Source organism: Hemiscyllium ocellatum, chromosome 30 (genome assembly GCF_020745735.1).
Source record: "Hemiscyllium ocellatum isolate sHemOce1 chromosome 30, sHemOce1.pat.X.cur, whole genome shotgun sequence".
NCBI classification, from domain to species: Eukaryota; Metazoa; Chordata; class Chondrichthyes; order Orectolobiformes; family Hemiscylliidae; genus Hemiscyllium; species Hemiscyllium ocellatum.
Window position 1 is genome coordinate 40,730,459 of NC_083430.1, and position 23,259 is coordinate 40,753,717.

General features: G+C 42.4%; 1 protein-coding gene across 1 annotated transcript in view; it reads right to left on the bottom strand.

Moving 5' to 3' along the window:
- mfsd2ab (MFSD2 lysolipid transporter A, lysophospholipid b) overlaps positions 1–23,259 on the bottom strand; it is a 51,041-nt gene that overhangs the window by 19,674 nt on the left and 8,108 nt on the right. Inside the window, exons 4-6 of the mRNA XM_060847286.1 lie at positions 3,918–4,050; positions 1,143–1,221; positions 329–498 (exon numbers count right to left, since the gene is read on the bottom strand). Coding sequence (XP_060703269.1) covers positions 329–498; positions 1,143–1,221; positions 3,918–4,050 — 382 coding nt within the window. The remainder of the gene's footprint in view (positions 1–328; positions 499–1,142; positions 1,222–3,917; positions 4,051–23,259) is intronic.

The following is a 23,259-nucleotide window of genomic DNA, read 5'->3' on the forward strand; positions in this document are numbered from 1 at the left end:
ATTGAACCCAGGTCTCTGGCGCTGTGAGACAGCAGTGTTAACCACTGTGCCACCGTGCCGCCCATATTTACCTGATCAACCATAGCAGGTCTTCCCTCATATCTAGGTGTTTGGCTTTAAGATTACAGCTTATGCTTGTGATTGGAGTTCGTTGTTTTCAGACTGCACAGGGATTTCAGTTTTGTTATGATTGCTATTTAAAAAGGACTTTGGTGATTAACACTTGCCACGCTGTAACTTACTGTTACTGAAATTGCGTATCACTTTTATACTGTGAAATTGGATTTTGATATTTCTACTGTTAAAACTTGGAAACATGAATACTTACCAGCTGACTGATGGATGTGTTGACACTGTACTGCGTAGTGTTGACTTCAATTGTGGATACTGAATCATTAACGAATACATTTTCATGAATACATGGGGCATCAGCACCACCCACAATCTGGCCTTGTATTGCTGTTCCTAATACTGTTCCCAACACCTCCACAGTCATACCTGCAAAGAACAGTAGAAATCTCTGAAGACCACAGTAACTTGTCTTCAAATACTTAGAACTGGTGAATTTATTGGGTAAACTGGTTAAAAAGATCCTCAAGGTTTCTGTAGCCTAAGAATTAAGGGCTCCAAGAACAGTCACCAGAATCATAAATATTTTTCTGTTCACTCCACAGATATTCTTCATTTTCTTTACAATCCAGAATTACTTCAGTATCAGCATTGTGATTTTTAATACCTTTGAACTCCAAAGTATTATTCGAGTGATTGTTAAATCACATTAAATCAGGTTTCGGCATGTACAGCAAGTGAATTTAATTCTACACAGGTAAAACAGCAGAATTTAAATGGATTAAGAACTGTGGAAACAAACCAGGTCACTCTGAAAAAATCATAACTATTCCCATAAATATTCTGCTGAAATGAACTTAGTTTTCATCAGCGAGATAAAATTATAAAACATTGAACTTACAATCAAAGAAAAAAAATTGGTAGCAATTCAAATTTAATATTTTTAAATAAATAACTAAAATAAGAGGCATTAATAGTTGCAGTAGGATGCATGCCCCAATGAATTAGTCTCCTGACGCACAACCTAAATTTGTGTGACAAACCCACTTATAAAAATAAAAAGGCCTACTCACGATATGCTGTTGCGGAATCCCTCTCCTTTTGATCTGTGCTTATAAACATTGTGAGTGCAGAGTAGGGTACATGGAAACACTAAGAAAAGAGTGGAAACATTTATTTTCAAATAGTGACATTTCAAAAATTACAATGCAGCATCTCAAAGAAACACAGTACTACTGTAAGATCAGAAACAATCATGAGGAGGTTCATATACACATTTACCATGGTGAAAAACACTTGAACTAACATGAAACTAATCTACAGTATTATCAAAAGATTATGGGCTGTACTTTCACACAGTCAGGATGGGTATGAAATGCGGGCGGGTCCCAAATGCTGGAACCCCATCCACAATTTCAGCAAATTCTATTTTGTCGATGGGGGGAGGGTATGGGGTGCACAAGCAGGGCACTCAAACTCAGTATGACCAATCAACAGTAATGCTGAGCTCAAACACATCCATTTTCCAAAAGTCTTTCCCTGCAATGTGAGATCGATAAGTTTATGGACTGCCGTAAGCAATTGTGAGGCACGAATGGTATCTAAGTGTCATGACCTAAAGAGGTTTAAAACCCCAGCCTCTTAAAATTGAAAAAAAGAAAAAGACTTTCAGCTCAAGTACAAAAGCAAGAATTCTCTATAGGAATGCATTGATGGGCAAGCATCTTCTGCCTTGGGACCCTGCAACCATACAGGATTAATCAGGATTTCACCTGTTTCCTCAGTTCCCTTCCCCCCACCTTATCCCAGTCCCAAGCCTCCAAATTGGCACCACCCTCGTGACATGTCCATCGTGTTTCCGATCGATCCTCTCCACCCTATTACCTTCTCCCCAATCTTCACCTACCTCTCACACTCCCAGCTACCTTCTTCCCAGCCCCATTCCCCTCCCATTTATCTCTCAGCGCTCCGGCCCACAAGCCTCATTCCAGATAAAGGGCTTATGCCTGAAACGTTGACTGTCCTGCTCCTCGAATGCTGCCTGACCTGCTGTGCTTTTCTAGCATCACACTCTCAACTCTGATCTCCAGCATCTGGGGTCCTCACTTTCTCCCAGGCAAGTAACTGGTGTAGCTTGGAAAAACACTAATCAAATATTCCTGCAGATTTAGTAGACTTCATTTTCAAGATGCCTGAAGGGTCGTTGTCACAACGGAGCTCATTAGGAATTATTTCCTAAGTTTCCAAAGCTTCAGGCGCAACGATGGGGGTGACATTGAAGAATGAGAAGTAACGGTCCAAAAAATCTTTTCATGAAACAGGGTTGAAGTCTGAGCCAACTAACTATCAAACTAACCCCTCCTTGCCACTCACCTGCCTTTGAGGCCACTGCTAAATCTCTTTGGGTGTAGTGTGTCTGTCCCACTACCATCTCTCCAGAATGAAAGTATGGCCCTTGTGTAGCGGTGACGCATTTACCACTAAGTGGGGTGTTAAGTCATTTCAGAGGGCAGGTTTAAGTCAACCCACTTTGTTGTAGGACTTGGGTCACAAGTAGGCCAGACTGGGAAAGAACATCGGATTTCCTTTCTTCAAGGACATGAGTGATCCCGGATATTCTTTTAGTTTTAAATGATAAATCTGACAGGTTTCTGATCTGCATTTTATTTAGATTTATTAATTAATTGAGGTTAAATTCCTCCAGCTACGATGGTGGGATCGTATGAACTCGTGTTGCGGGTCGCTTATCTCAGCCTCTTGATGACTTGTTCAGTAACATTACATTATAGGATCGAGCCTTACAGGGAACTCAGTGACAAGAATGTTTGCTGATGAATTACATTCCACTCTGAGCTGGTGCTGCACTGCATGACCCTTTCTAATTCTAACCATACTCTGGAATAACACATGCCCATGTATATACAAGACTTAGTAGAACAGAAGAGATGTATTGGAGTGGTGGAAAATGCAGGCTGCTCAGTTAGTCCTGGCTGAGCATGGGTATCATATTAAATACATGACTCAGATCCTGAATGGAGAATCTATCCTCCAGTTGAGAAGAGTCGGGGAAAGGACAGGGGAACTAAAATTACCAGCATCAAGAGGGCCACCAACTTTGTATTTACCCAAGGTGTTGGCAGAAGTTTTATATCACTGACAGAAGCTTCCTGTAAGTCAAAGTAACGCAGCCAATTCATGCAAACAGGTTTCTTTCTGGAACATTCAGACTAACAAAGCCTCTCCACAATTGGCAAAATTCATCTTGGCCATTGCAACTTAGATACTTCGGAATAATTGGAAACATTATTCGCACATTAGGAACTCTGAATTTTTATGCATTTCCATCGAGAACTGTCACTTTCCCAAAAATCACATGGCACCGAACCAAAAGTAACACATGAACAGCCAAGTCAAGCAGGTGAAAAGGAATGTTTACAGACAAATAGCCACAGGTACAAATTAGGTTACTGTGGGTTCATGTTGTTGAGTCAACTGAGAACTAGGTTAGTACTTCTGGCTTTGGTCATGGAATAACTGCTGGTGAATGCTATTTTAGAGCATTGATTTCAGATTCATGGACGTCAAACTTTGAGCTCCTAACAACAGAAGCCAACCAGACTCCCTCAAAGTAAACATGCCCCACTAAGTGTTGAGTGACTATTTACTGAATTGAATAAAAGTAGACATACTTTTAGAGGCTTTTTATTTTAAAAGCTAAGAGTAACATTTTTCTTCAGGCCCAGTAGCAGAGTCATCTAGAAATAACATGAATACAGAGTTGTGTTTTCTATTATATGTCACTGGCTCACCAAATGCAAGCGAGGTAACCTCCCTTATTAAGTACTTACTGTTTGCAGTGTTTGGAACAAACAGTAGAAAACCAAGTACCAAAGGATTTTTCCAGTCTCGGACACATTTCCATCTGGTACGTACCACAGGAGAAAGTAAGAGGCAACTGCGAAAGGTGAAGAGCAAACTATCCTGGAAAAGACAGAAGTAAAGCTAATTTTAATTTATTTTCAAAAAATATTCTAATATACTCAGATTAACTATTTCCAGCTCCACTGTTGCAATCACAATGCATTGTCCAAGGGAGCATAGGTTAACATCAAATGCCAGGCATAAACTGTGTCAAATGGCTCAGAGTACAGGAACCAGGGCCAAAGTTAGATGTTCAGTTGACATCCCTATACACCTGCAATGTAGTGTAGTGTCATGTTTTTTTAAACAGAAAGACTTAAATTTAAAATTGGAAAGACTTTTCATGATCACCAAATATTTAGTATTGCTTTACAGCTAATGAAAGACTTTAAGACTTTAATAATAGGAAATACAACAGCTAAATTGTGCCTAGTGAATTCCCACTAAGAACAATCTGACAATGATCAGACAAGTCTTTTGTTGTGATATTGATCAAGAGATAAATACTAGGAATAATCTCCCTACTCTGCATTGGAATAGCACCATGGGATATTTGACAAGCAGGTGATGGTTCAGCTTAACCTCTCGTCTGAAAGATGCAAACTTCAAAAAGTACAATTGTCCTTCAGTGTCACGTTGGACAATCAACCCTGAATCTGGATTAGTGGTGCTGGAAGAGCACAGCAGTTCAACCCTGAATGTTTATCCAAAAGTCCTGGAAGGGGGATTTGAATTAGAAACTTTGCGACACCCACTCGAATGTATGACGGTCAAATATACAATAGTGTCTTAACCAGTCAGTCAGTGTGACAGCAGATAATAATGAACTGATTTTTTGGCAAAGAAAAACAGCCATGTGTTGTCTGGTTGGTGGGACTATTGTGCCAGTGGGCATGTCATTACAAGAGAATGCTTTGCCTAAAACAGAAAACAGAGGCCAGTTAGCACCTCAGGCACCGTCTGTGGAGAGAGGAAGGTCAGGTTTGTACATCAGGCCAACAAAAAAATGTTGCAAGTAACCAGCTCACATGGCGGTGGGATGTGTTAAAAAAGATAGGCTGAGATGGAATGGTATGACTGAATGAGGCGATACTGAAAGAAGTGGATTGGCTGCTTTTTCAATAAAAGGTTATTAGATCACACAAACTGGTAAGATTTTGAGATATGTTTACACTTAGAAATAGGCAAACAACTAAAATAAAACTTGACTTTAAATGATGTAGAGGTTATTTTGAATTCAGTAATTAGGCTTTTTGCCATTGGGATGATCCACCCAGTGACTGATGATAGCCCTCAGTATAGCCACCATTACTCCCATCAGTTGATGAAGGCATTGATTCATTTCTTATAAGACAGACAGTCGCGACAAGCACCAGAACAGGTGATGAACTCAAAAATAGCTGTCACTCTGACAGCTGTGCTGAGGGAAGTTACTGCCTGTAACAGAATTGCGGAGACTCACAGGTTGTTCATTACAGCCCCAGCTGCTCTGAAGCAGACTCTTGTACCAATCCAACAATTATTCTATATTTGGTAAATAAATGATATGCTGTTTCAAGAAGCTCATCACTAAACTGGTGCATATTTCAAACCTTACTCTCATTCCCATGCAGCCTATCTCAATAGCAAACCCAGTATGGATTTCTCAATGTCCTGGTTCTGAACAAAAAAGGGCATACTCACTCTTGATTAGGACCAATATTAAACACTGCTGTTCGACGTTACAATATAATGCGGGCAAGGCACTAATAAGTTTGTAACAGGTTACTTTTAAATTTATTTTTAAATCAGGAATCCAAATGTTAGCAATTTGCAGTTCGCCATGCAATGATTTAATTTGATTTATTGTCGTCACATGTACTGAGGTACAGTGAAAAGCTTTGCAAGCTCTATGGGCAGATTGTACCATACAAAAGTGCAACAGATAGCAGAACACAGAGTGCAGAATACAGCGTTACAGCCGTAGAGAAGGTGGGGTGATGGGGAAAGAGGGGGAATTAAGATATGAGAAGTCTGTTGTAAAGTCTAATAACAGCGGTGAAGAAGCTGTCCTTGAATCTATTTGCACATGTATTCATACTTTTACATCTTTTAGCCTCCCATCTCCAAACTTTCCTTCCCATTTACTTTCCTACCTTCAAGGCACATCTAACAGATGACTGGTACCTTGCCCAAGATCACCAGGTTATTGCATTGTGATTGACATCAGAGTGAAGCCAGTTTGAGCTCCAGTGTCATGAAGCTTGAAGGATTGGATAAAGACTAGAAATTCTCTGGTAACTGTCAATCAAAATCCTGTTCTCCATCGACAAAACAGGAGTAGGGAGTGTGATGAACACTCTCCATTCAGCTTGATGGGTGCAGCTCCAATTCTTGAGAAACTGGACACCATTCGAGACAAAGCAGTTTGTTTAACTACCATCCCATCCACCATCTTCAACGTCACTCCCTCCACTGCTGATGCACACTAGCAGCAGTGTGCACCATTTCAAGATGCACTGCAGTGATTCACCAAGGCTCCTTAGACAGCCCCTTCCAACCCCCATGAACTCCATTTCCTAGAAAGGGGAGGGAAGCAGATATATGGGAACACCACCGCCTGAAAGTTCCTCTCTAAGCCACTCACCACCCTGACTTGGAAATATATAGCTGTTCCTTCAGTTTCGCTGGATCAAAGTCCTGAAATTCCCTCCCTAACAGTGTTGTGGGTCTACCTACCTCAAGCAAACATTTCAATCAGTGAGATCCAGCCCAATTGTTAGGATTCCTGAAGGTCAGGAATCGGGGGAAAGAAATCCTAGCGCTCAGTGATATCGAATGTTAGATTGTGTGCTGGATAGTTGTGACATAGAGTTGACTCCAAGAGGACATGCCTTGGCAGTAGAAACTGAATGATACCATCACAATGAACAGGTCTGCAATGATGACAGGTCAGATTGACAGAGTAGTTAATAAATCACAGAATATCCTCCGCCTCATTCATAGGCACATATGGAGTTCAAGACCAACGGAGGTTACCTCGAAGCTTAGACACCAGTTCTGCCTCAGCTGGAGTACTGTGTCCAGCTCTAGACATAGCCCTTTTAGTAAGGAACTGAAGGCATTCAAGACAGCGTAGGAGAAGGTTGTCATGGTTCCAGAGCTGAGGAATTGCAGTTCTGAAAAATCAAATGGAAAAGTTGCTGTTGTTCTTCTGGGAGAATACAACGTTGGGAGAAGATCTGATTCAAAATAACGAGGGGGCTAGACAGAGTAAACAGGGAGAAACTATTCCCTCTCATGGAAGGATTATGAACAAGAGGACACAGGTTAATGTAATTTGTAAAAGAAGCAAAAAGAAAGTGATACGGAGGGCTCTTGAGGTGCAGTGGCACTATCCCTACCCCAGGACCGGGGGTCCTGGGTTCAAGTCTCACCTGCTCCAGAGGTTTGTAATAACATCTGTGTACAGGTTGATTGGAAAAAATAGGTGAATAAAGTAAAAGGGATATGAGGAAAGGCTTTACTCAGGCAGTGTGGGGTTAGGTTTCAGAATGCACTGCCTGTCAATGTGTTGGAGGCAGGGTCAATCAAGGCATGCCGGAAGGAACTGGCAGATCATTTGAAAAGGCACAATGTGTAGGATTACAGGGTGAAGTCAGGCACTCAGTGAAATGTTCATTTAGGGAAGACACAAAGAAAATGGGCTGACTGGTTATTCTCTGCACTGCACCAATTCTATGATTCTGGCCAACACCCTTCGATCGATCAGATAACTAAAACACACTCACTCAATGTGCCAATGGCTTGCTCAGTTAGGACATAACGAACAATGGAGCTTATCACTCTGAAACACATCTTGTGGCCTGGGACCTTATGTCAGTATCATTAGCCTTGGCTGAGGAAGATAACCTCAATCTTTGTGACCTAAAAGAGACAGCCTAACTTAAATGTGTATTTAGTGGCTAAAATCCAACAGTTTGTGGGTTGATCCTCGGAAAATCATCATGAAAACTGGCTGATTCTAGTAAAAACGCAATCGATTCACTAACACCCTTTAGTTAAATTTGCTGCCCTTATTTTTATTTGGCTTATATGTAACTCCACTCCCTCACGCAACAAGATCAGTTCTTAATACCTTAACAGCACCTAGGTAATAATGCCCGTTAGTAATGCTGCCCGATTTGAAGAACAGATGAGGATTGCGTTGAGAAAGACGAGTAAGAAGGAGAGATCAGTGCTGGGAGTTGTAAGACTATCTGAATATGGAGAATGGAATCCTCTCATATTGATTTGGCAATGCCATTGAACAAGATGGTCTCCACAGCCACAAGGTGAATGAACCTCTGATGTCTTGGACTTTGAAGAATCCCATTGCTCTAAACTTTAGGCTGCTGTTGGGAAATGGATTGAAATCGCACATAACAGCAAAGGATCATCCAGGACTTGTTTGGCATATAGGGGTCAGTGACAGCCCAGAATCATTCCATGGTCTAACAGCTCAGGGCCAGTGGTCTTTACAGCTACTGGCTACTCCAAAGGCTGATGTGAAATTAGTTCCCAGCAGCAGGAAAACCTAAACAAACAAAACCACGCACATCCTATTGATCTTCCACAGCCTCTTTAAATTGCCTTCCACCTTTTCTCTAATGCGCAACAACCACGTGCAGCTCTTTAGTATTGCTTGGAACATGGACACACAAATAATGATAATGGATAAAGCAAAATATAAAGAGAAGGCAAAGTGATGCAGTTCCAGCAGAACCTTGCCACATTTTGCACTCCTGCCTCTGAATTACGACGATACAGCCAACATTTGGCAATGCACACTCTTAAACAACAGCCTTAATTGCTGCTCAAGACCAGCACTGTCCCAAAGCCAGGAATAAAACAACTTTATAAACCTATTGAGCTGCCTGGTCACCAAATAAGGCCTGGAGAGGTAAGGATGAAGCATCGTTCAACTGCACAGTCCACTCTTCTCTAGGCAAAACGGAGTTCAAACAGGATGGTCAAATTACAAAGAAATAGAGAGTTTTTCTGGTGTGATACACAGGGGAAGGAAAATGAATCTCCACATGAATAAATTCAAAAAGCATATATACACAACACACTTTTGTTACCAGCAACAGAAAGTAAAGAATCACCTTTAAAAGGCAATACTCACAAAGTCTGTGAAATCAGAACCACATGCAGCACTTTCAAGGACAGAGACAAGGCTGAGTAAAACAGTCAAATTCACATTCTGTACAGGGTGAATGTCAAATTTGTAATAAAAACTACAGAATGCAGATTAGTCCAACATTTACTTAGATCAAACCGCAGGATCAGAAGTCCTGTTGTTCAATAACTCGGCATACTGGACAGGGAGTCGAAAACTTTTCTTTCTGATTGAGCTAGTATTTTTTTAAACTGATGATTTCACTCAAGATTATTCCCAACACCAACTCCAAAAGATTTAAAGTCTTTTGCAAAATGCTAGCCTGAAGAAAAAACCTCCGATACTCCACTAGTTTAGAGTTAGAGTTAGAGTTAATGAGAGAAGAAAGTTGATCTGAATGCAGGATCACTGCATGGACATACGGGATGCTGTAAAAGGAAAAGATTACTGCACAGATAAAGAGAATCATCATTTCAAAGTGCCCTTTTCTTTCTCAGATCCTGGCAACAGCATTCAGTGTTATACAAAGAGTCAGTCCTACAAGAAATTTGCTCTGCATGATTTTTTCATATATTGCAATTCTTATGTTATCAGTTGCACCTTTCCTTTGAAATACTTTTGTTTAAATCTTAATTTAAACACATTTTATTTTCTTTTGAAGTGGTGCTGGGAGGACTTCTAACTCATTTCAAATTGCAGCAAAAATGAGTTACTGCAAAATGACAAAAATCTGAAATTCATCGAGCAAATATGTGAGTTATATACAATACATTTTATCAGTGTCAGTGAAGAGATGTTTTGGATTCAGATCCATCAGATTTGAATGTGGGAGGGAGCTCTTTACTGACAGAGGGAAAGCAGGGGGAAATTAGGAGAAAGCAAGCAACATGGAAAGGATGCCAGTCATGTTGTACTTGCTGGTCACTGCACTGCCTCCTCTAAATGAGGGAAACCAAACACTGAGTAGATGGTCATTTTCCTGAAGACCATTGTTCCTCTGGATAAAGCTGCAAATGTGTAGCAGAGGAAATGTTGGCAGGGTGGCGAAAGAGAAGAACAATAGTCATAGATTGACATTGTAACTGGGAAACTGGCAGAAAATGGTTATAATTAATGGTTGCATGGTGGACTTGCTATTCACTCTTCACCACCTTCTGTATTTTTTAACTGTTTCACCAAGGAGGAATCTTTAACATTTCTTTGGGATAACCAACTTCTTCCTGCCCTCGCTTTGTTGAGCTCAATGAAAAGATTGGATTCCCTACAGTGTGGAAACAGGCCCTTTGGCCCAACCAGTCCACATCGACCCTCCAAAGAGCAACCCACCCAGACCCACCTCCCTCCGACCAATGCACCTAGCACTATGGACAATTTAGCTTGGCCAATTCACCCAACCTTCACATCTTTGGACTGTGGGAGGAAACTGGGGCACCCGAGGAAACCCACGCAGACACGGCGAGAATGTGCAAACTCCACACAGACAGTTGCCCGAAGCTGGAATCGAACCTAGGACCCTGATGGTGTGAGGCAGCAGTGCTAACCACTGAGCCACCGTGCCACCCACTTTACAATGAAACAACTATCCCCAAAATATCTTCTGTCCTTATGTTAAAATGTAAGCAAACAGTTAAAAAGGTAATTCAGCAAAAGAAATTTCACACACGAGTTACATTCCTGTTTATCCGTGCCACATTCTGCATTCCGCCTCAGGCTGTCTTGTGGTAAAGCCTTTGTATTGAATCATTTTAGCTAGAGATCTACGCCATTGACTTTCAAATAAGTCACTTATTTAAGTTATGCACAAGCAGGCCACTTATTGTATTTTATTTTGTTGGCCCTTTCCAAATTTTGCCTTTTCTCCACTTCTCTTGTGTACACAGTTGTAAACTTATTTTAATCACACTAACAGCTTTCAAAGACATACTCATAAAACAGTTATTTGTGTGTTTATGGCAGCCTAGATGGTGAGAATGTATCTTTAAATTTTACTTCACTGGGAATGTCTCAGCTGCAGGGCTTGTCATTTTTTTGACCGAATGTAACCTTTGGCTGCAGCGTTACATTCCTTGAACACTCTTCAGCTTCCTATTGGCGGATAGTGATAGCGTGTTCCTGCATTTTGACACACCTCTTTCCTCCACCCCACCCCCAACTCATTCCTCATCACAGCTTTCCTCTCGCCACGAGGTCAAACTTAAAATCAAATCACCTCCAAGGACAGGACAGGACCCATGGAAATCTGTCCACGCTACCACTCTCACTGCCAAATCCGGCTGAATTAACACGTTTAGTGCGTCAAGCCAACTGCAATAGCTTGAAAAGTGTTATGCACAGTTAAACATTGCTAATTAAAGACTGCCCAGAGTCAAGTGTCACTATGAACTGCTGTAGTAGATTAGATTCTCTACAGTATGGAAACAGGCCCTTTGGCCCAACATGTCCACACCGACCCTCCGAAGAGTTACCCAGCCAGACCCATTCCCCTACTGTATTATTCTACATTTCCCTCTGACCAATGTACCTAACACTTTCGGCAATTTAGCATGGCCAACTCACCTAACCTGCACATCTTTGGATTGTGGGAGGAAACCGGAGCAAACCCAAGCAGACACAGGGAGAACGTGCGGAGTTTGCACATCACACAGCCAAATTTGGGAATTGAGCCCGGGTCCCTGGTGCATTGTGGCAGCAGTGCTAACCACTGAACCACCATGCTGCCCCTAACTGGCCTTGTGTTTCACATGGCAATACCTGCAGGCAGTGGATTATTATTAACTCACTGTATCAGAGGAGATGGAGTTACTTTGGAAAAATTAAATGCTGGCACAATAGCGTTATGAAATCAGGTTAGAACAGGTACAAATTAAGCATTAATTATAATTTGCAGGCCATATTATAAATGCAGGAGTAATAAAACAGAATTACTGTGTCATTAGAAGATTGGAATGATGAATTCTTAACCACCAAGAGTAGGCACCTATCCAAGCTTGGATCAGTTTCAGATTTGGGATGAAGCAAATTAGCTGGCATAAGTTTGCAATATTTTCTTTAAAAACATAAACATCATTAAGTTCTTTTTCTTAAAAAAATACTGAATTCCACTCGAAGTTAAGATTTTTTTTCTTCAAGTTTGTTGACCACTTCAAAAATAAAGGGGATTTCTCCAGATTGCTCAAAGTGCCAGGAGCACCATCCAAACTGTGATCTTGGAGGGACGAGAGCAGCTTCACATGGGAACACCAGGGGACCTGCAACGTCCCCTCCAAGTCACACACCATCCTGACTTGGAAATGTCTTGCTGCTCCTTCAGTATTGCAGTCAAAAATCCTGGAACTCCCTCCTTAACAGCACTTTGGGTATTCCCAACGTACGGACTACAGCAGTTCAAGGAAATGGCTCCCCACTTCCTTCTCAAGGGCAATAAAAACGTGCTTTACCACAAAGTGTCACACTCCAACAACTAACATTTTGATCCTAAACCCTAATTTGCGACAGCAAACATCAAGTGAGCAGGTGCATCCCATTGTATTATTGATGCCTACTGTCTGCTCATTCTGAATCCCAATGTTCAACTGTGTGGAGAGCTGAGGGTTCAAACAGTGACTATCATGGTGTACAGGTCAAATGCATTCTAAATGATTAGCTGGTGCACTTCAAAGACCACTTTTTAAGCTTGCTGTGGTTGGTTAGATGCACTGGCAAATATACACCTAACAAATATTTAATGGATTACAAATTCTCACTTCCGCCCCAATGCAGCCATTCCTGCAACAAGATTCTTTAGGAGATTGCCAGTGAGCTCCAGATTTGCTGAATTACAGAGCTGCAAGGTTGTCTGGTTGCTTGCTGAGCTGGTGGGTTTGTTTTTGGATGTTTTGTCACCGTGCTAGGTGATATCATAAGTGAGGCATTGATGTTCTGTCCCTCCTGCTGTTTATGTGGCTCTATTTGTTGTGGTAGGTGATATCGTTTTCAGTCCTGTTTCTGTGAGATTGGTAAATGGGGTCCAAATCGACGTGTTTATTGATGGAGTTCTGGTTTGGATACCAGGCCTCGAGGGATTCCTGTGTGTGTCTTCATCTGGTGATGGACGCGTAAATAACAAGCAGAACAGAACATCAATGCTTCATTGGAGGCTTAAAGATAATGTTACCCAGCACAGTGACAAAATGTCAAAAACAAACCCAGCTCTGCGAGCAATCCGACAAACTGATCTACGACTTGAGCTACAAAATGTGCAAGGCTGCAATTTAGCAACAAAATTGTAATTGTAGCATGCGATTCCACTGGACTACACCTTCTGAAGTCAGCACACAGCATCTTCAGTTTCAACAGGGTTCTAGATCAAAACCAATCTTTAATGGACATGTCCTGAATTTCCCTGGGTATTTTGGGACCCATACTCCCACTCAACTTTCACTTGGCTTTTAATGCTAAAACTATAATCTGGAAGAAACATTTGCATTTTGAGAGTCAATAATTAAAATTACTTTTAATGAATCCAATAAAGTCAAAGAAAAAGAAATCTAACAACACGTAACATGAAAGTTCTGCTTTGAGATTATTTGAAAGAGATTAAAGCTCAAATCAGTATGTGTTCTATGTTTTATCCTTCGCACAAGCATCACACAAAGTCCCTAGCATCTTAACTGGAGCCCTTAATGTGCAGTGGCAATTTACTTTGGGTAAAAGTATACTCTGAAAGTCCGCAAGTCTGTTAGTTCCTTTTGGTTAACATAATATACTGAGACTAAATCAGAAACGGATCAGCCCACACTACACCGATCCTCATGTACCACACAAGCAGAAATTTGTGCTGAAACATAACATTAGATTTGCTTAAAACTGCAAAGGAGATTTGCCTTAGTTTGAAGTTGAAACATAAGTTTGTCCAGGGGTAAATGAAGTCTTGTGTTTGTCTCATGTGTTACTAATTAGGCAAAGAGGCTGTAAAAAGTCTGGAGTCTGCAGAAAGTCAACCATACAATGTTGGTTGTAGGCCTCTCCATTGGAAACAGATACTCTTACCACATTACTGCTCCAAACCTTAGAAACAAAGAGGACTGTTGAGGATTGATGTGTCAGCCCCGGTGGAGTTGGATTTGTTAAACTTATCATAAACATCTGGGTCTGCTTTCGCACAAAACAAATCCAATATAAACTTCCTTTCCCAGCTACTGACACAGTATCTTCAAACAACTCACAACATGAGTGCAGTCGAGTGTGTGGTGCTGGAAAGGTACAGCAGGTCAGGCAACATCTGACGAGCAGGAGAATCAATGGTTTGGGGATGATGAAGGGCTTATATATGAAATGTTGGTTCTCCTGCTCCTCAGATACTCTCTGACCTGCTGTGCTTTTCCAGCACCACGCTCTCAATTGATCTCCAGCATCTGCAGTCCTCACTCTCTCCTACTACATGAGTGCACATTGGATAGAATTAGCTGTACAGATGTCCTGAAGATTGCTTCCCTCTGAAAGACACTGGGTGGATTTCCCACTTCCTTATGGCTCAGTAATTAGCGCTGCTGCCTTACAGCCCCGCAGACCTGGGTTCAGTTCCAACCTTGGGTGTCTATCTGTGTATAGTTTGCACATTCTCCCTGTGTCTGCGTGGGTGCTCCGGTTTCATCCCACAGTCAAAAGATGGTCAGATTAGATGGACTGACCATGCTAAATTGCCCCATGATGTGCTATAGGTGGGTTAACCTAGGGTGTGATGCCCTTCAAAGAGTTGGTGCAGATTCAATGGGCCAAATGGCCTCTATCTGTGGTGTGAGGATCCTATATAAGGTGGCAGCGAAGGGAAGGGATAATTGAGTGGGTTGGCATCAGAGATATACTGGCTTCCTTCCTGTTACCACAGAGAAGGCAGTTTGGGGACTTTTGAAGGGAGATTTGCCCAGCAGCTCATGTATGTTGAGCAGGAAGCTGGTTGAGGCCTGGAGTTCTGGCTTGAATACCAGGCCACTAGGAGTTCCCATGCATCTTTGTCTGGCCTGTCCAGGATAGACATAAACAGCAAGCGGAACAGAACACCAGTGCTTCACCAGAGGTTCAGTGGTGGAGACCTTTGAGGGCCTCATCCAGTCTGGACTGCAATTACTTCAGCTCCAGGTGAGACAAGAGAGGGCTGGCCTACTCCACCGCAGACAAGCTGTTGGTACAGGGAGGGCTGCCTGTCAATCTGAACTAATTTGTGAAGATTGAGGGACGCAGCCAAGGGTAGAGATGCTGCTGAAAACCAACCCCTCTGCCTGCACACAATCTCCAAAATCCCCTGTCCACTCTGGAACAACACCTGCCTTTTCCAGGCAGTGGTGCTCCATCTGGGACACTGAGGGGCAGGTGCTCGCCTTGGGGCCCCCACCACGATAATGCTGGAGGGGTAATCCGGCCTCTGATTGGCATTAGCTGCCAGCCAGAGGAAAGCTCAGGTGACAGTCAGTCAATCAGCTGCCAGATAACTGAAAACCCTCTGAACTTTCTAACCTGAGTAGGCAGTGAATTCCCTGCCTCCACCCTACATCCACCCCCCAACCCCGCCACTCGCACCTGGAACTTATCACCGTTCTGATTCGGACCAAAAGTGGCCAAATTTTGGCCAGTTTCATTGCACATTAGTGGTGACACTAACCACAGGCTCTAGATCAGTGAAGTCACTTTATCCACTGTGCCTTTTTCACACAAAAAACTCACTTCATGATGGTTTAAAACAAAACAGTGGGTCATCTCTGTGGAATTCATTTCGAAACACAAGGTGACTATTTTTGTTCAGTGAAATGCAACAATACTACCGTTTGTTTCAAACAAGAGAGTCTTTGCAAACAAACATTAAACAATAAAAGTATCACAAGCTGGCTCCAAAGAAATGGTTTTTCCCATTTGATAACTGTGAAAAACAATTACTTTGGAATGAACCCAGAATCCAATATTGAGCATGTTTGTGCCAATAGGAAGTATAAATGGAGCACTTTTAAAATTTAAAAAAATACTTTGTGGGTCTGATTTTTATTCCAAAATTCAGTTGTCAGTTACAATCCTTCAGTTACTTCGTAGGAGACAGACTCAGGCAGTGGAACAGGCTTGAGCTCTTAAACCGGCCTTTAGAAGCAGCAAGCACAGGTTACTCATCCAATTGAGAAGTGCAAGCCTTTAACCAAAACTGTTCGAAGTCCCACCGAACCCTCTAAGTAGATTTTCCACGTTGTTATCGAGTCTCTGCCTGTCTTGGCAGGATCTCCCTCCCCTGGTGAGGCTGTTGGCTTGACATTTTCCAGAGGCCCTCTGATTGTATCTGCAGCCTCAGAAGTCTGCATTCTGTCCCCAATTACAATGACAACTCCCACAAGGCAGCCTGGCACTGTCATACTGGTCTGACATCAGAATCCCAACACCCTCTGGAAAATTCCAGCACTGTGACTGATGGTTCCAATTGTTTTTGTTTTCCTATCAACTTACATATTGTAATAAATGAACCTCTCTGAATTGCATGCAGTCTGTCAGCCAAGTGTTGCCCTGCCTATTAATGCCCAATAGGCAACCCAAACAGAACTCCAGGGCAGCAGGGTTAATCCTGCAACATAAAGTCCACAAAGCTGGTCAGAAACTTCATGCCTTCAACTATCTAAAGAAACTGCCTATGATATGACTGAAAATTAAAAGAGCTGAGAGAGACTATTCCAGTTTTACTGAATCAGATCTTCGAATCCCTACAGTGTGGGAGCACTGACCTTCCAAAGAGCATCCCACCCGGTAACATTGCATTTTCCGCAGCTAACCACCCTAGACTGCACATTTGCGGACATCATGGCAATTTAGCATGGCCAATCCACCCAACCTGCCCATCTTTGAACCATGGAGGAGATCCACGCAGAGAATGTGCAAACTCCACCCAGACAGACACAGCCACCCTGAGGTGGAATCAAACCTACGTACCTGGGGCTCTGAGGCAGTAGTGCTAAACACTGAGCCACCATGCCACTCCGTCTTGGAGTCAAAAATAATTTAACTTGTAAGGGAGGTCTTGTGGTGCAGTTGACATTTCCCCTGCTTCAAAGGCTTGTAGATCTGGGCTCGATCCCACTCTAGGGCTTGATGGACACAGAAGGCACCTGAATAAAGCAGCCAAACTGTGACTCCACTTTCAAGGAACTATGAACCTGCACTCCAAGGTCTCTTTGTTCAGCAACACTCACCAGGACCTTACCATTAAATGTATAAGTCCTGCCCTGTTTTACCTTTCCAAAATGCAGCACCTCACATTTATCTAAATTCAACACCATCTGCCACTTCTCAGCCCATTGGCCCATCTGATGAAGGTCCCATTGTACTTTGAGGGAACCTTCTTCACTGTCCACTGCAGTTCCAATTTTAGAGTCATCTGCAAATTTATTAACCATACCTCCTATGTTCACATCCCAGTCATTTATATAAAACGATAAATATCAGTGGACCCAGCACTGATCCTTGTGGCACAGCTGGTCACAGGCCTCCAGTTTGAAAAGCAACCCTCCACCAGGCAGTCTTTTACCTTTGAGCCAGTTCTGAATCCAAATAACCAGTCTACCATGAGGAACCTTGCCAAAAGCTATAGATCATATCCACTGCACTATCCTCATCAATCCTCTTTGTTACTCCTCCAACAAAACTCAATCAAGTTAGTGAGAAATGATTTCCCATGCGCAAAGCCATGACTCTATGACCAGCTGAGGTTACCATGAAGGACTCTTCCTTCTCAACTGCTCCCCTTGCCTGAGGTATGGTGGCCCTCAAGTTAAATCACCTCCAGTCATCTCTCTCTAATGACAGAACTGTCTTACAGTCTGGTAAGGTATTAGAGACTTGACAGCTCAATTGTGGCTGTACACAGAAATGTAGGATGTTGAGGGGCTCGGGATGTTGTTGATTGAAATACAATCAAACATTTAGATGCAGCAGGTACAATCCTTCCAGTGTTGTTCCAGTAACAGACTAGTTTCTTCTGGATCAACACCAGTATCCAGCAGCAAACCAAACTTTTAAACAGGTTAATTATAGAATTTTGATGCAAAACAAAACACAAACAAACATCAATTTCATTACAGTTTTAGTAGTAAGCTGGACATGGATCTTTATTTTAATTGCAGGGGCTGATGTTCAAACGGCCTAATCAGAATTTCTGGCATAGTTTTCAGCTCCTTTTAACGTATGAAATAGTCACCTGTGATTTCAGATAAAGTGTGGGGTATTTCCTTCCAGGTGTAAATCTTTGAATTGTCATGTGATGACAATTCAACAATCATTTTCCCATTTCAAAATGAAACTACTATCACCTAATGAAATTGGAGGCCAGTGAAGCTGCAGGAAGGTGAATATTAAATGTCCTTGTGATTCTCTGTTGTAAGGTTTTTAAATAATCGCTGTTCCCTTCAGTGCTGCAAAGCAAGAAGTAGTCATTTTTCAGTGAAATTTAATTCCAACTTTGGAACCATAAACAAGCACTCCAACAAAATAAATTCCACAATCCCCAAGGCTTTCTTGTTTAACAACTTATCTTGCTGAGATGCATCTCCTACAACTGAATTCCCAAAACATTTTCAGATCAGTTTCAAAACCTGCAAGTCTTCAGTGTGTACAAAACAGGGCCAGCAGATGCGTGGGATTACTACCATCTGAAACTTTCCTCCCAAGCCATACATCACCCTGGTTTGAAACAACGTCACTACATCAAAATCCTAGAACTCACTTCCACAACCTGCTCTGTAGATCCCCCTAGTCCAGTGGTTCAGGATGGTGAATCCCCATCACCTTCGGTGCAATTAGGGACGGATCATAAATGTTGGCCTAACCAACGACTCCAACATCCCATGAACCTTTTTTTTTGTATGAAGGCTTGCTCGCTGATCTGGAAGGTTCATTTTCAGACGTTTCGTCGCCATACCAGGTAACATCTTCAGTGCGCCTCTGAATGAAGCTTCATCTGGAAGCTCACTGATGATGTTACCTAGTATGGTGACAAAACGTCTGAAAATGAACCTTCCATCTCAGCGAGCAAACCTACATCCAGAACCTCAACCTGAGCTACAAATCTTCTCAACCCTCACATTTTTTTAAAAAAACTACGATGGTGAAAGGTGAACAGCAGGCAGGAAAGTGAAAAGCTTTACTGCACAAAGGCATGTTCAGGTGCTTGTTTTTACAAAGCTGACAAAAATATTGCAAGGCAGAATGGTTTTGAAACTGAACTGTGGTGTTGGTAAAATCAAAAGTCTGTTCCTACCAGGAGTGGACAAGTTTGGGTTGTGCAGGTAGGGTGGAAGTGCTGGTGGTTGGATGAATGGCAGGAGAATGTTATCCAAAAGAAACCAGAACAAGATTGAGTAAAATCTGTCCAGAGTTTTGAACTAGGTGAAAGGTGGAGGTGGAAAAAGGGCATCCGGGAAAGAAATAGAACAAGTAATCAAATGAGTTAGGGTTTTGGTGGTGTTTTATCATGGAACAATGGTCTGTCAGCATCCAGCCTATTGGGAGAGTGAACACAGTATTATAGGGTTTAGCGTGGCTCAAACAAGTGAATGCTTATGAAGCCCATCCTCACAAAGTCTGACAGAAGGGAAGGCAGGGACTTGCCTTAAACAAGCTTCAGGCTGATTTGCAACTTTCCTGCTGCTATATTCTATGGTCAGACTGCAAATGTTACTTCACGCCAAAGAAATGCTAAACACCTCTTCAAGGTTCTTTCAAGGGTCAAACCTCTTGTAGATGTTTTACAACTAAGGTTCCTACAGGTACATTATCAAACCTGGAGGAAGCAGTGTCACCCCAGCGAATGTTCTTGGGACATGGATTCAAAGCCTACCATAGCAGACTATTTTCAATTTGTTCACAGGTTGAAGGCATGGCTGGCTAGGACAGCATTTATTGTCCAGAAGGCAGTTCAGAATCAACCACATTACTGTGGGTCTGGAGTCACATGTAGGCCAGACCAGGTAAGGATGGCAGTTCTTTTCCTAAAGGGCATTTCCAACAATCGTAAAATGCATCATGGTCAACATTAGACTCTTAATTCCAGATTTTTATGGAGTTCAACTTCTACTATCTGCCGTGGTGGGATTTGAACTCAGATCCCCAGAACGTTACCTGGACCTCTGGATTAACAGTCCAGCGATAATACCACAGGCCATTGCCTCTCCTTGATGGTGAAAGAAGAAGAAGGGCTCATGCCCGAAATGTCCATTCTCTTGCCCTTTGGATGCTGCCTGACCCACTGCGTTTTTCCAGCAACACATTTTCATCTGGAATAAAAGCTGGCCAAGTACTGACTATGTAATCACTGTCAGCTGTTGTAAAAATTCAGTGGTGTCCTTTAGGAATGGAAATCGACCATCCTTATTTGGCTAACCAAGTGTGACTCCAGACCCAATGCAATGTGGTTGATTCTTAACTGCCCTCTGGGCAATTAGGGATGAAGAGAATATGTTGGCCTATCCAGTAATGTCCATATCCCATGAACAAATAGGAAATTCTGGAGTTGGTGACAGTTTACTCTAATATAGTGCATTTATTCTATGATGAATGCAGCAGATACAGTCACTATATATAATAGGTAATACATGTATTTAACTGAAAACACATTCGGTTTCACAAGTTCATTTGGATTAGAGTGAGCAGACAGAGTTTCAATTGTGTAATTGGAACGAGGAGGGAAGAAGTGCATTCACTGCTGTTGTGTCATGCCAAAGGAAAAGGAGCCTTTTACCGAGGTGCAGATGGAGTCACTATAGACAGGGTACAGGCACACAGGCCAACAGCTTCAGTTGCCAATTTATTTCAGCAGGAGTCCAGCTCTGGTCCGGCTCCAAGGAAGGGGCCATAATGAAGGCAACAGAATCAGAGCATGTGACTGCTGCTTCATATTTGAACAACATGTGCCAGGAATTAGATCCTGTTGCCAAATGCACCACAGTCCCACCAGCAGTTTGTAGATTAAAAAAAAAACTTTCCTATAGCAACTCTAATGGAACAGCGACCGGGCACAGGAAATAACTATGTTAATATCCTGACAGGATTTACTTTATTCTGTTCTATCAGGAAGACGCATTCACTATTCCTCAGCTAGGGCACATGCCAACATGTGCTAGAAGTGTACTGGAAACTCTCTTCACTCCTGACACTTTGTGCTGAATGTTCTCTCTAGGGCTGGGAAACAGAGATTCAAACTATTTCTGCGTCCCAACGCCTCCACTCTCGCAGTGAGCGAGTCTGCAGGGGTGAGATTTTTTTTATATAGTGGTGCCTCCCCAGTTTGTCTGGAGACAGTTTTGTTGAAGAGGGCAGACTAGAAGCCCTTTCCATTTGAGTAGCAGGGATGTTGGTGATCAAGAAAGATAGAATTTTTAAAAATCTTTTCTCATTCTAAGAAAGCAGTATTTTAAAAAGGGAAACTGGGTGGAAGTAAATGCATGTTGAACAACTTTGTATTTTTCCAAATTGAATTCAAAATATTGAAATTGCTCTTTTTAAACTGTATTGGGCAAGCTGGAGCTAAGGGATGGAATTCAGGGTCGTAAAATTCCTACAGTGCAGATAGAGGCCATTCAGCCCATCACATCTGTGCTGACCCTCTAAAAAGCATCCCATGCAGACCCCATCCCCCACTCTATCTCTGTAACCCTGCATTTCCAATGGCCAATCCACCTAACCTGCATATTTTTGGACCGTAGGAAGGAACCCGAGCATCTGGAGGAAACCCACACAGATATGAGGAGAACGTGCAAACTCCGCACAGTCGCCCAAAGCTGGAATCAAACAGAGGTCCTTAGCATTGTGGGGTAGTGTTGTGCTGACCCAATTATCAAAAGGCCAGTAGGATAATGACCAAGATCAAACTGTTGGTGCCACTGAAAGATGACCACGCTCTTAAGTTTAGTGTAGGTTTCCTCCAGGTGTTCTGGTTTCCTCCCACAGTCCAAATATGTGCAGGTTAGGTGAATGGCCATGCTAAATTGCCCGTAGTGTTAGGTGCATTAGTCAGGGGTAAATGTAGGGGAATGGGTCTGGGTGAGTTGCTCTTCAGAGGGTCGGTGTGGACTTGTTGTGCTGAAGGGCCTGTTTCCACACTGTAGGGAATCTAATCTAATCTAATCTGCTCAGAATTTGATTGCACTTAAAATGGAGTGGCCCCAAGACTAGAACAAAGAAAACAAAATGTGGCTATTGCAGATACAAAAATAGACAAGTGATGGGCAGGAAAATATTAGCTGTTCCACGAATCTTGGCCTATGTAGCTACAATGTGTTAAAGTAGAATTATTCACAACACCCACAAACTGACCAGCAACTCCGGAGTCTCCTCAGAAGGAGTTTAAACAACACTTCAGAAATTAGATCACAAAAAAAAGTGTTCTTTTGAGGAACTGGCTCAACTCTGAATCCAGAATTCTGATTCTAAATATTCTAAAAGATAGAAATGTTCCCCCGTCCTCCAGGATGGTGGGGATTGGAACAGAGAGTGTATACTACCTGCTCTAAATATTAGAAAAAGATCCTTCACTCAGATCTGGGAGGGGGTTGTAAAGAGCCCACATGGCTGAGTAAAAACTTTAACTCTATCACAGACTGGGGGAAATTTTAGACCATCACCCCAATGAGGAGTAAATTCTCTGCATTTGCAAAAACAGAATGGAATTTGAATCGATCCATTTGTATTACAAACTCAGGAGTGCTCCAAGAATCAACACATTTCCAATAAGGGATAGGGGTAGGTTACACAAAAGTAATGGCTTGCAAATTTAGAATCCCCACTGGATGGAAGCAGGCCATTCAGCCCATTGAGTTCACACCAACCTTCCAAACAGCATCCCATCCAGACCCACACCCCCTACCCGACCCCTGTAACCCTGCATTTCCCATGGCCAATCCACCTAACCTGGACATCTTTCAATTATAGGAGGAAACCAGAGCACCTGAGGAAACCCACACAGACACAGGGAGAACATGTCTCCACGCAGACAGTCACCCAAGGGTGGGATTGAGCCTAGGTCCCTGGTGCTGAGAGGCAGCAGTATTAACCACTGAGCGACTGTGCCACCTGTCGTATCATTAGTCATGTGGTCTATGACCTTAGTCACATCTCTTATTTACATTCAT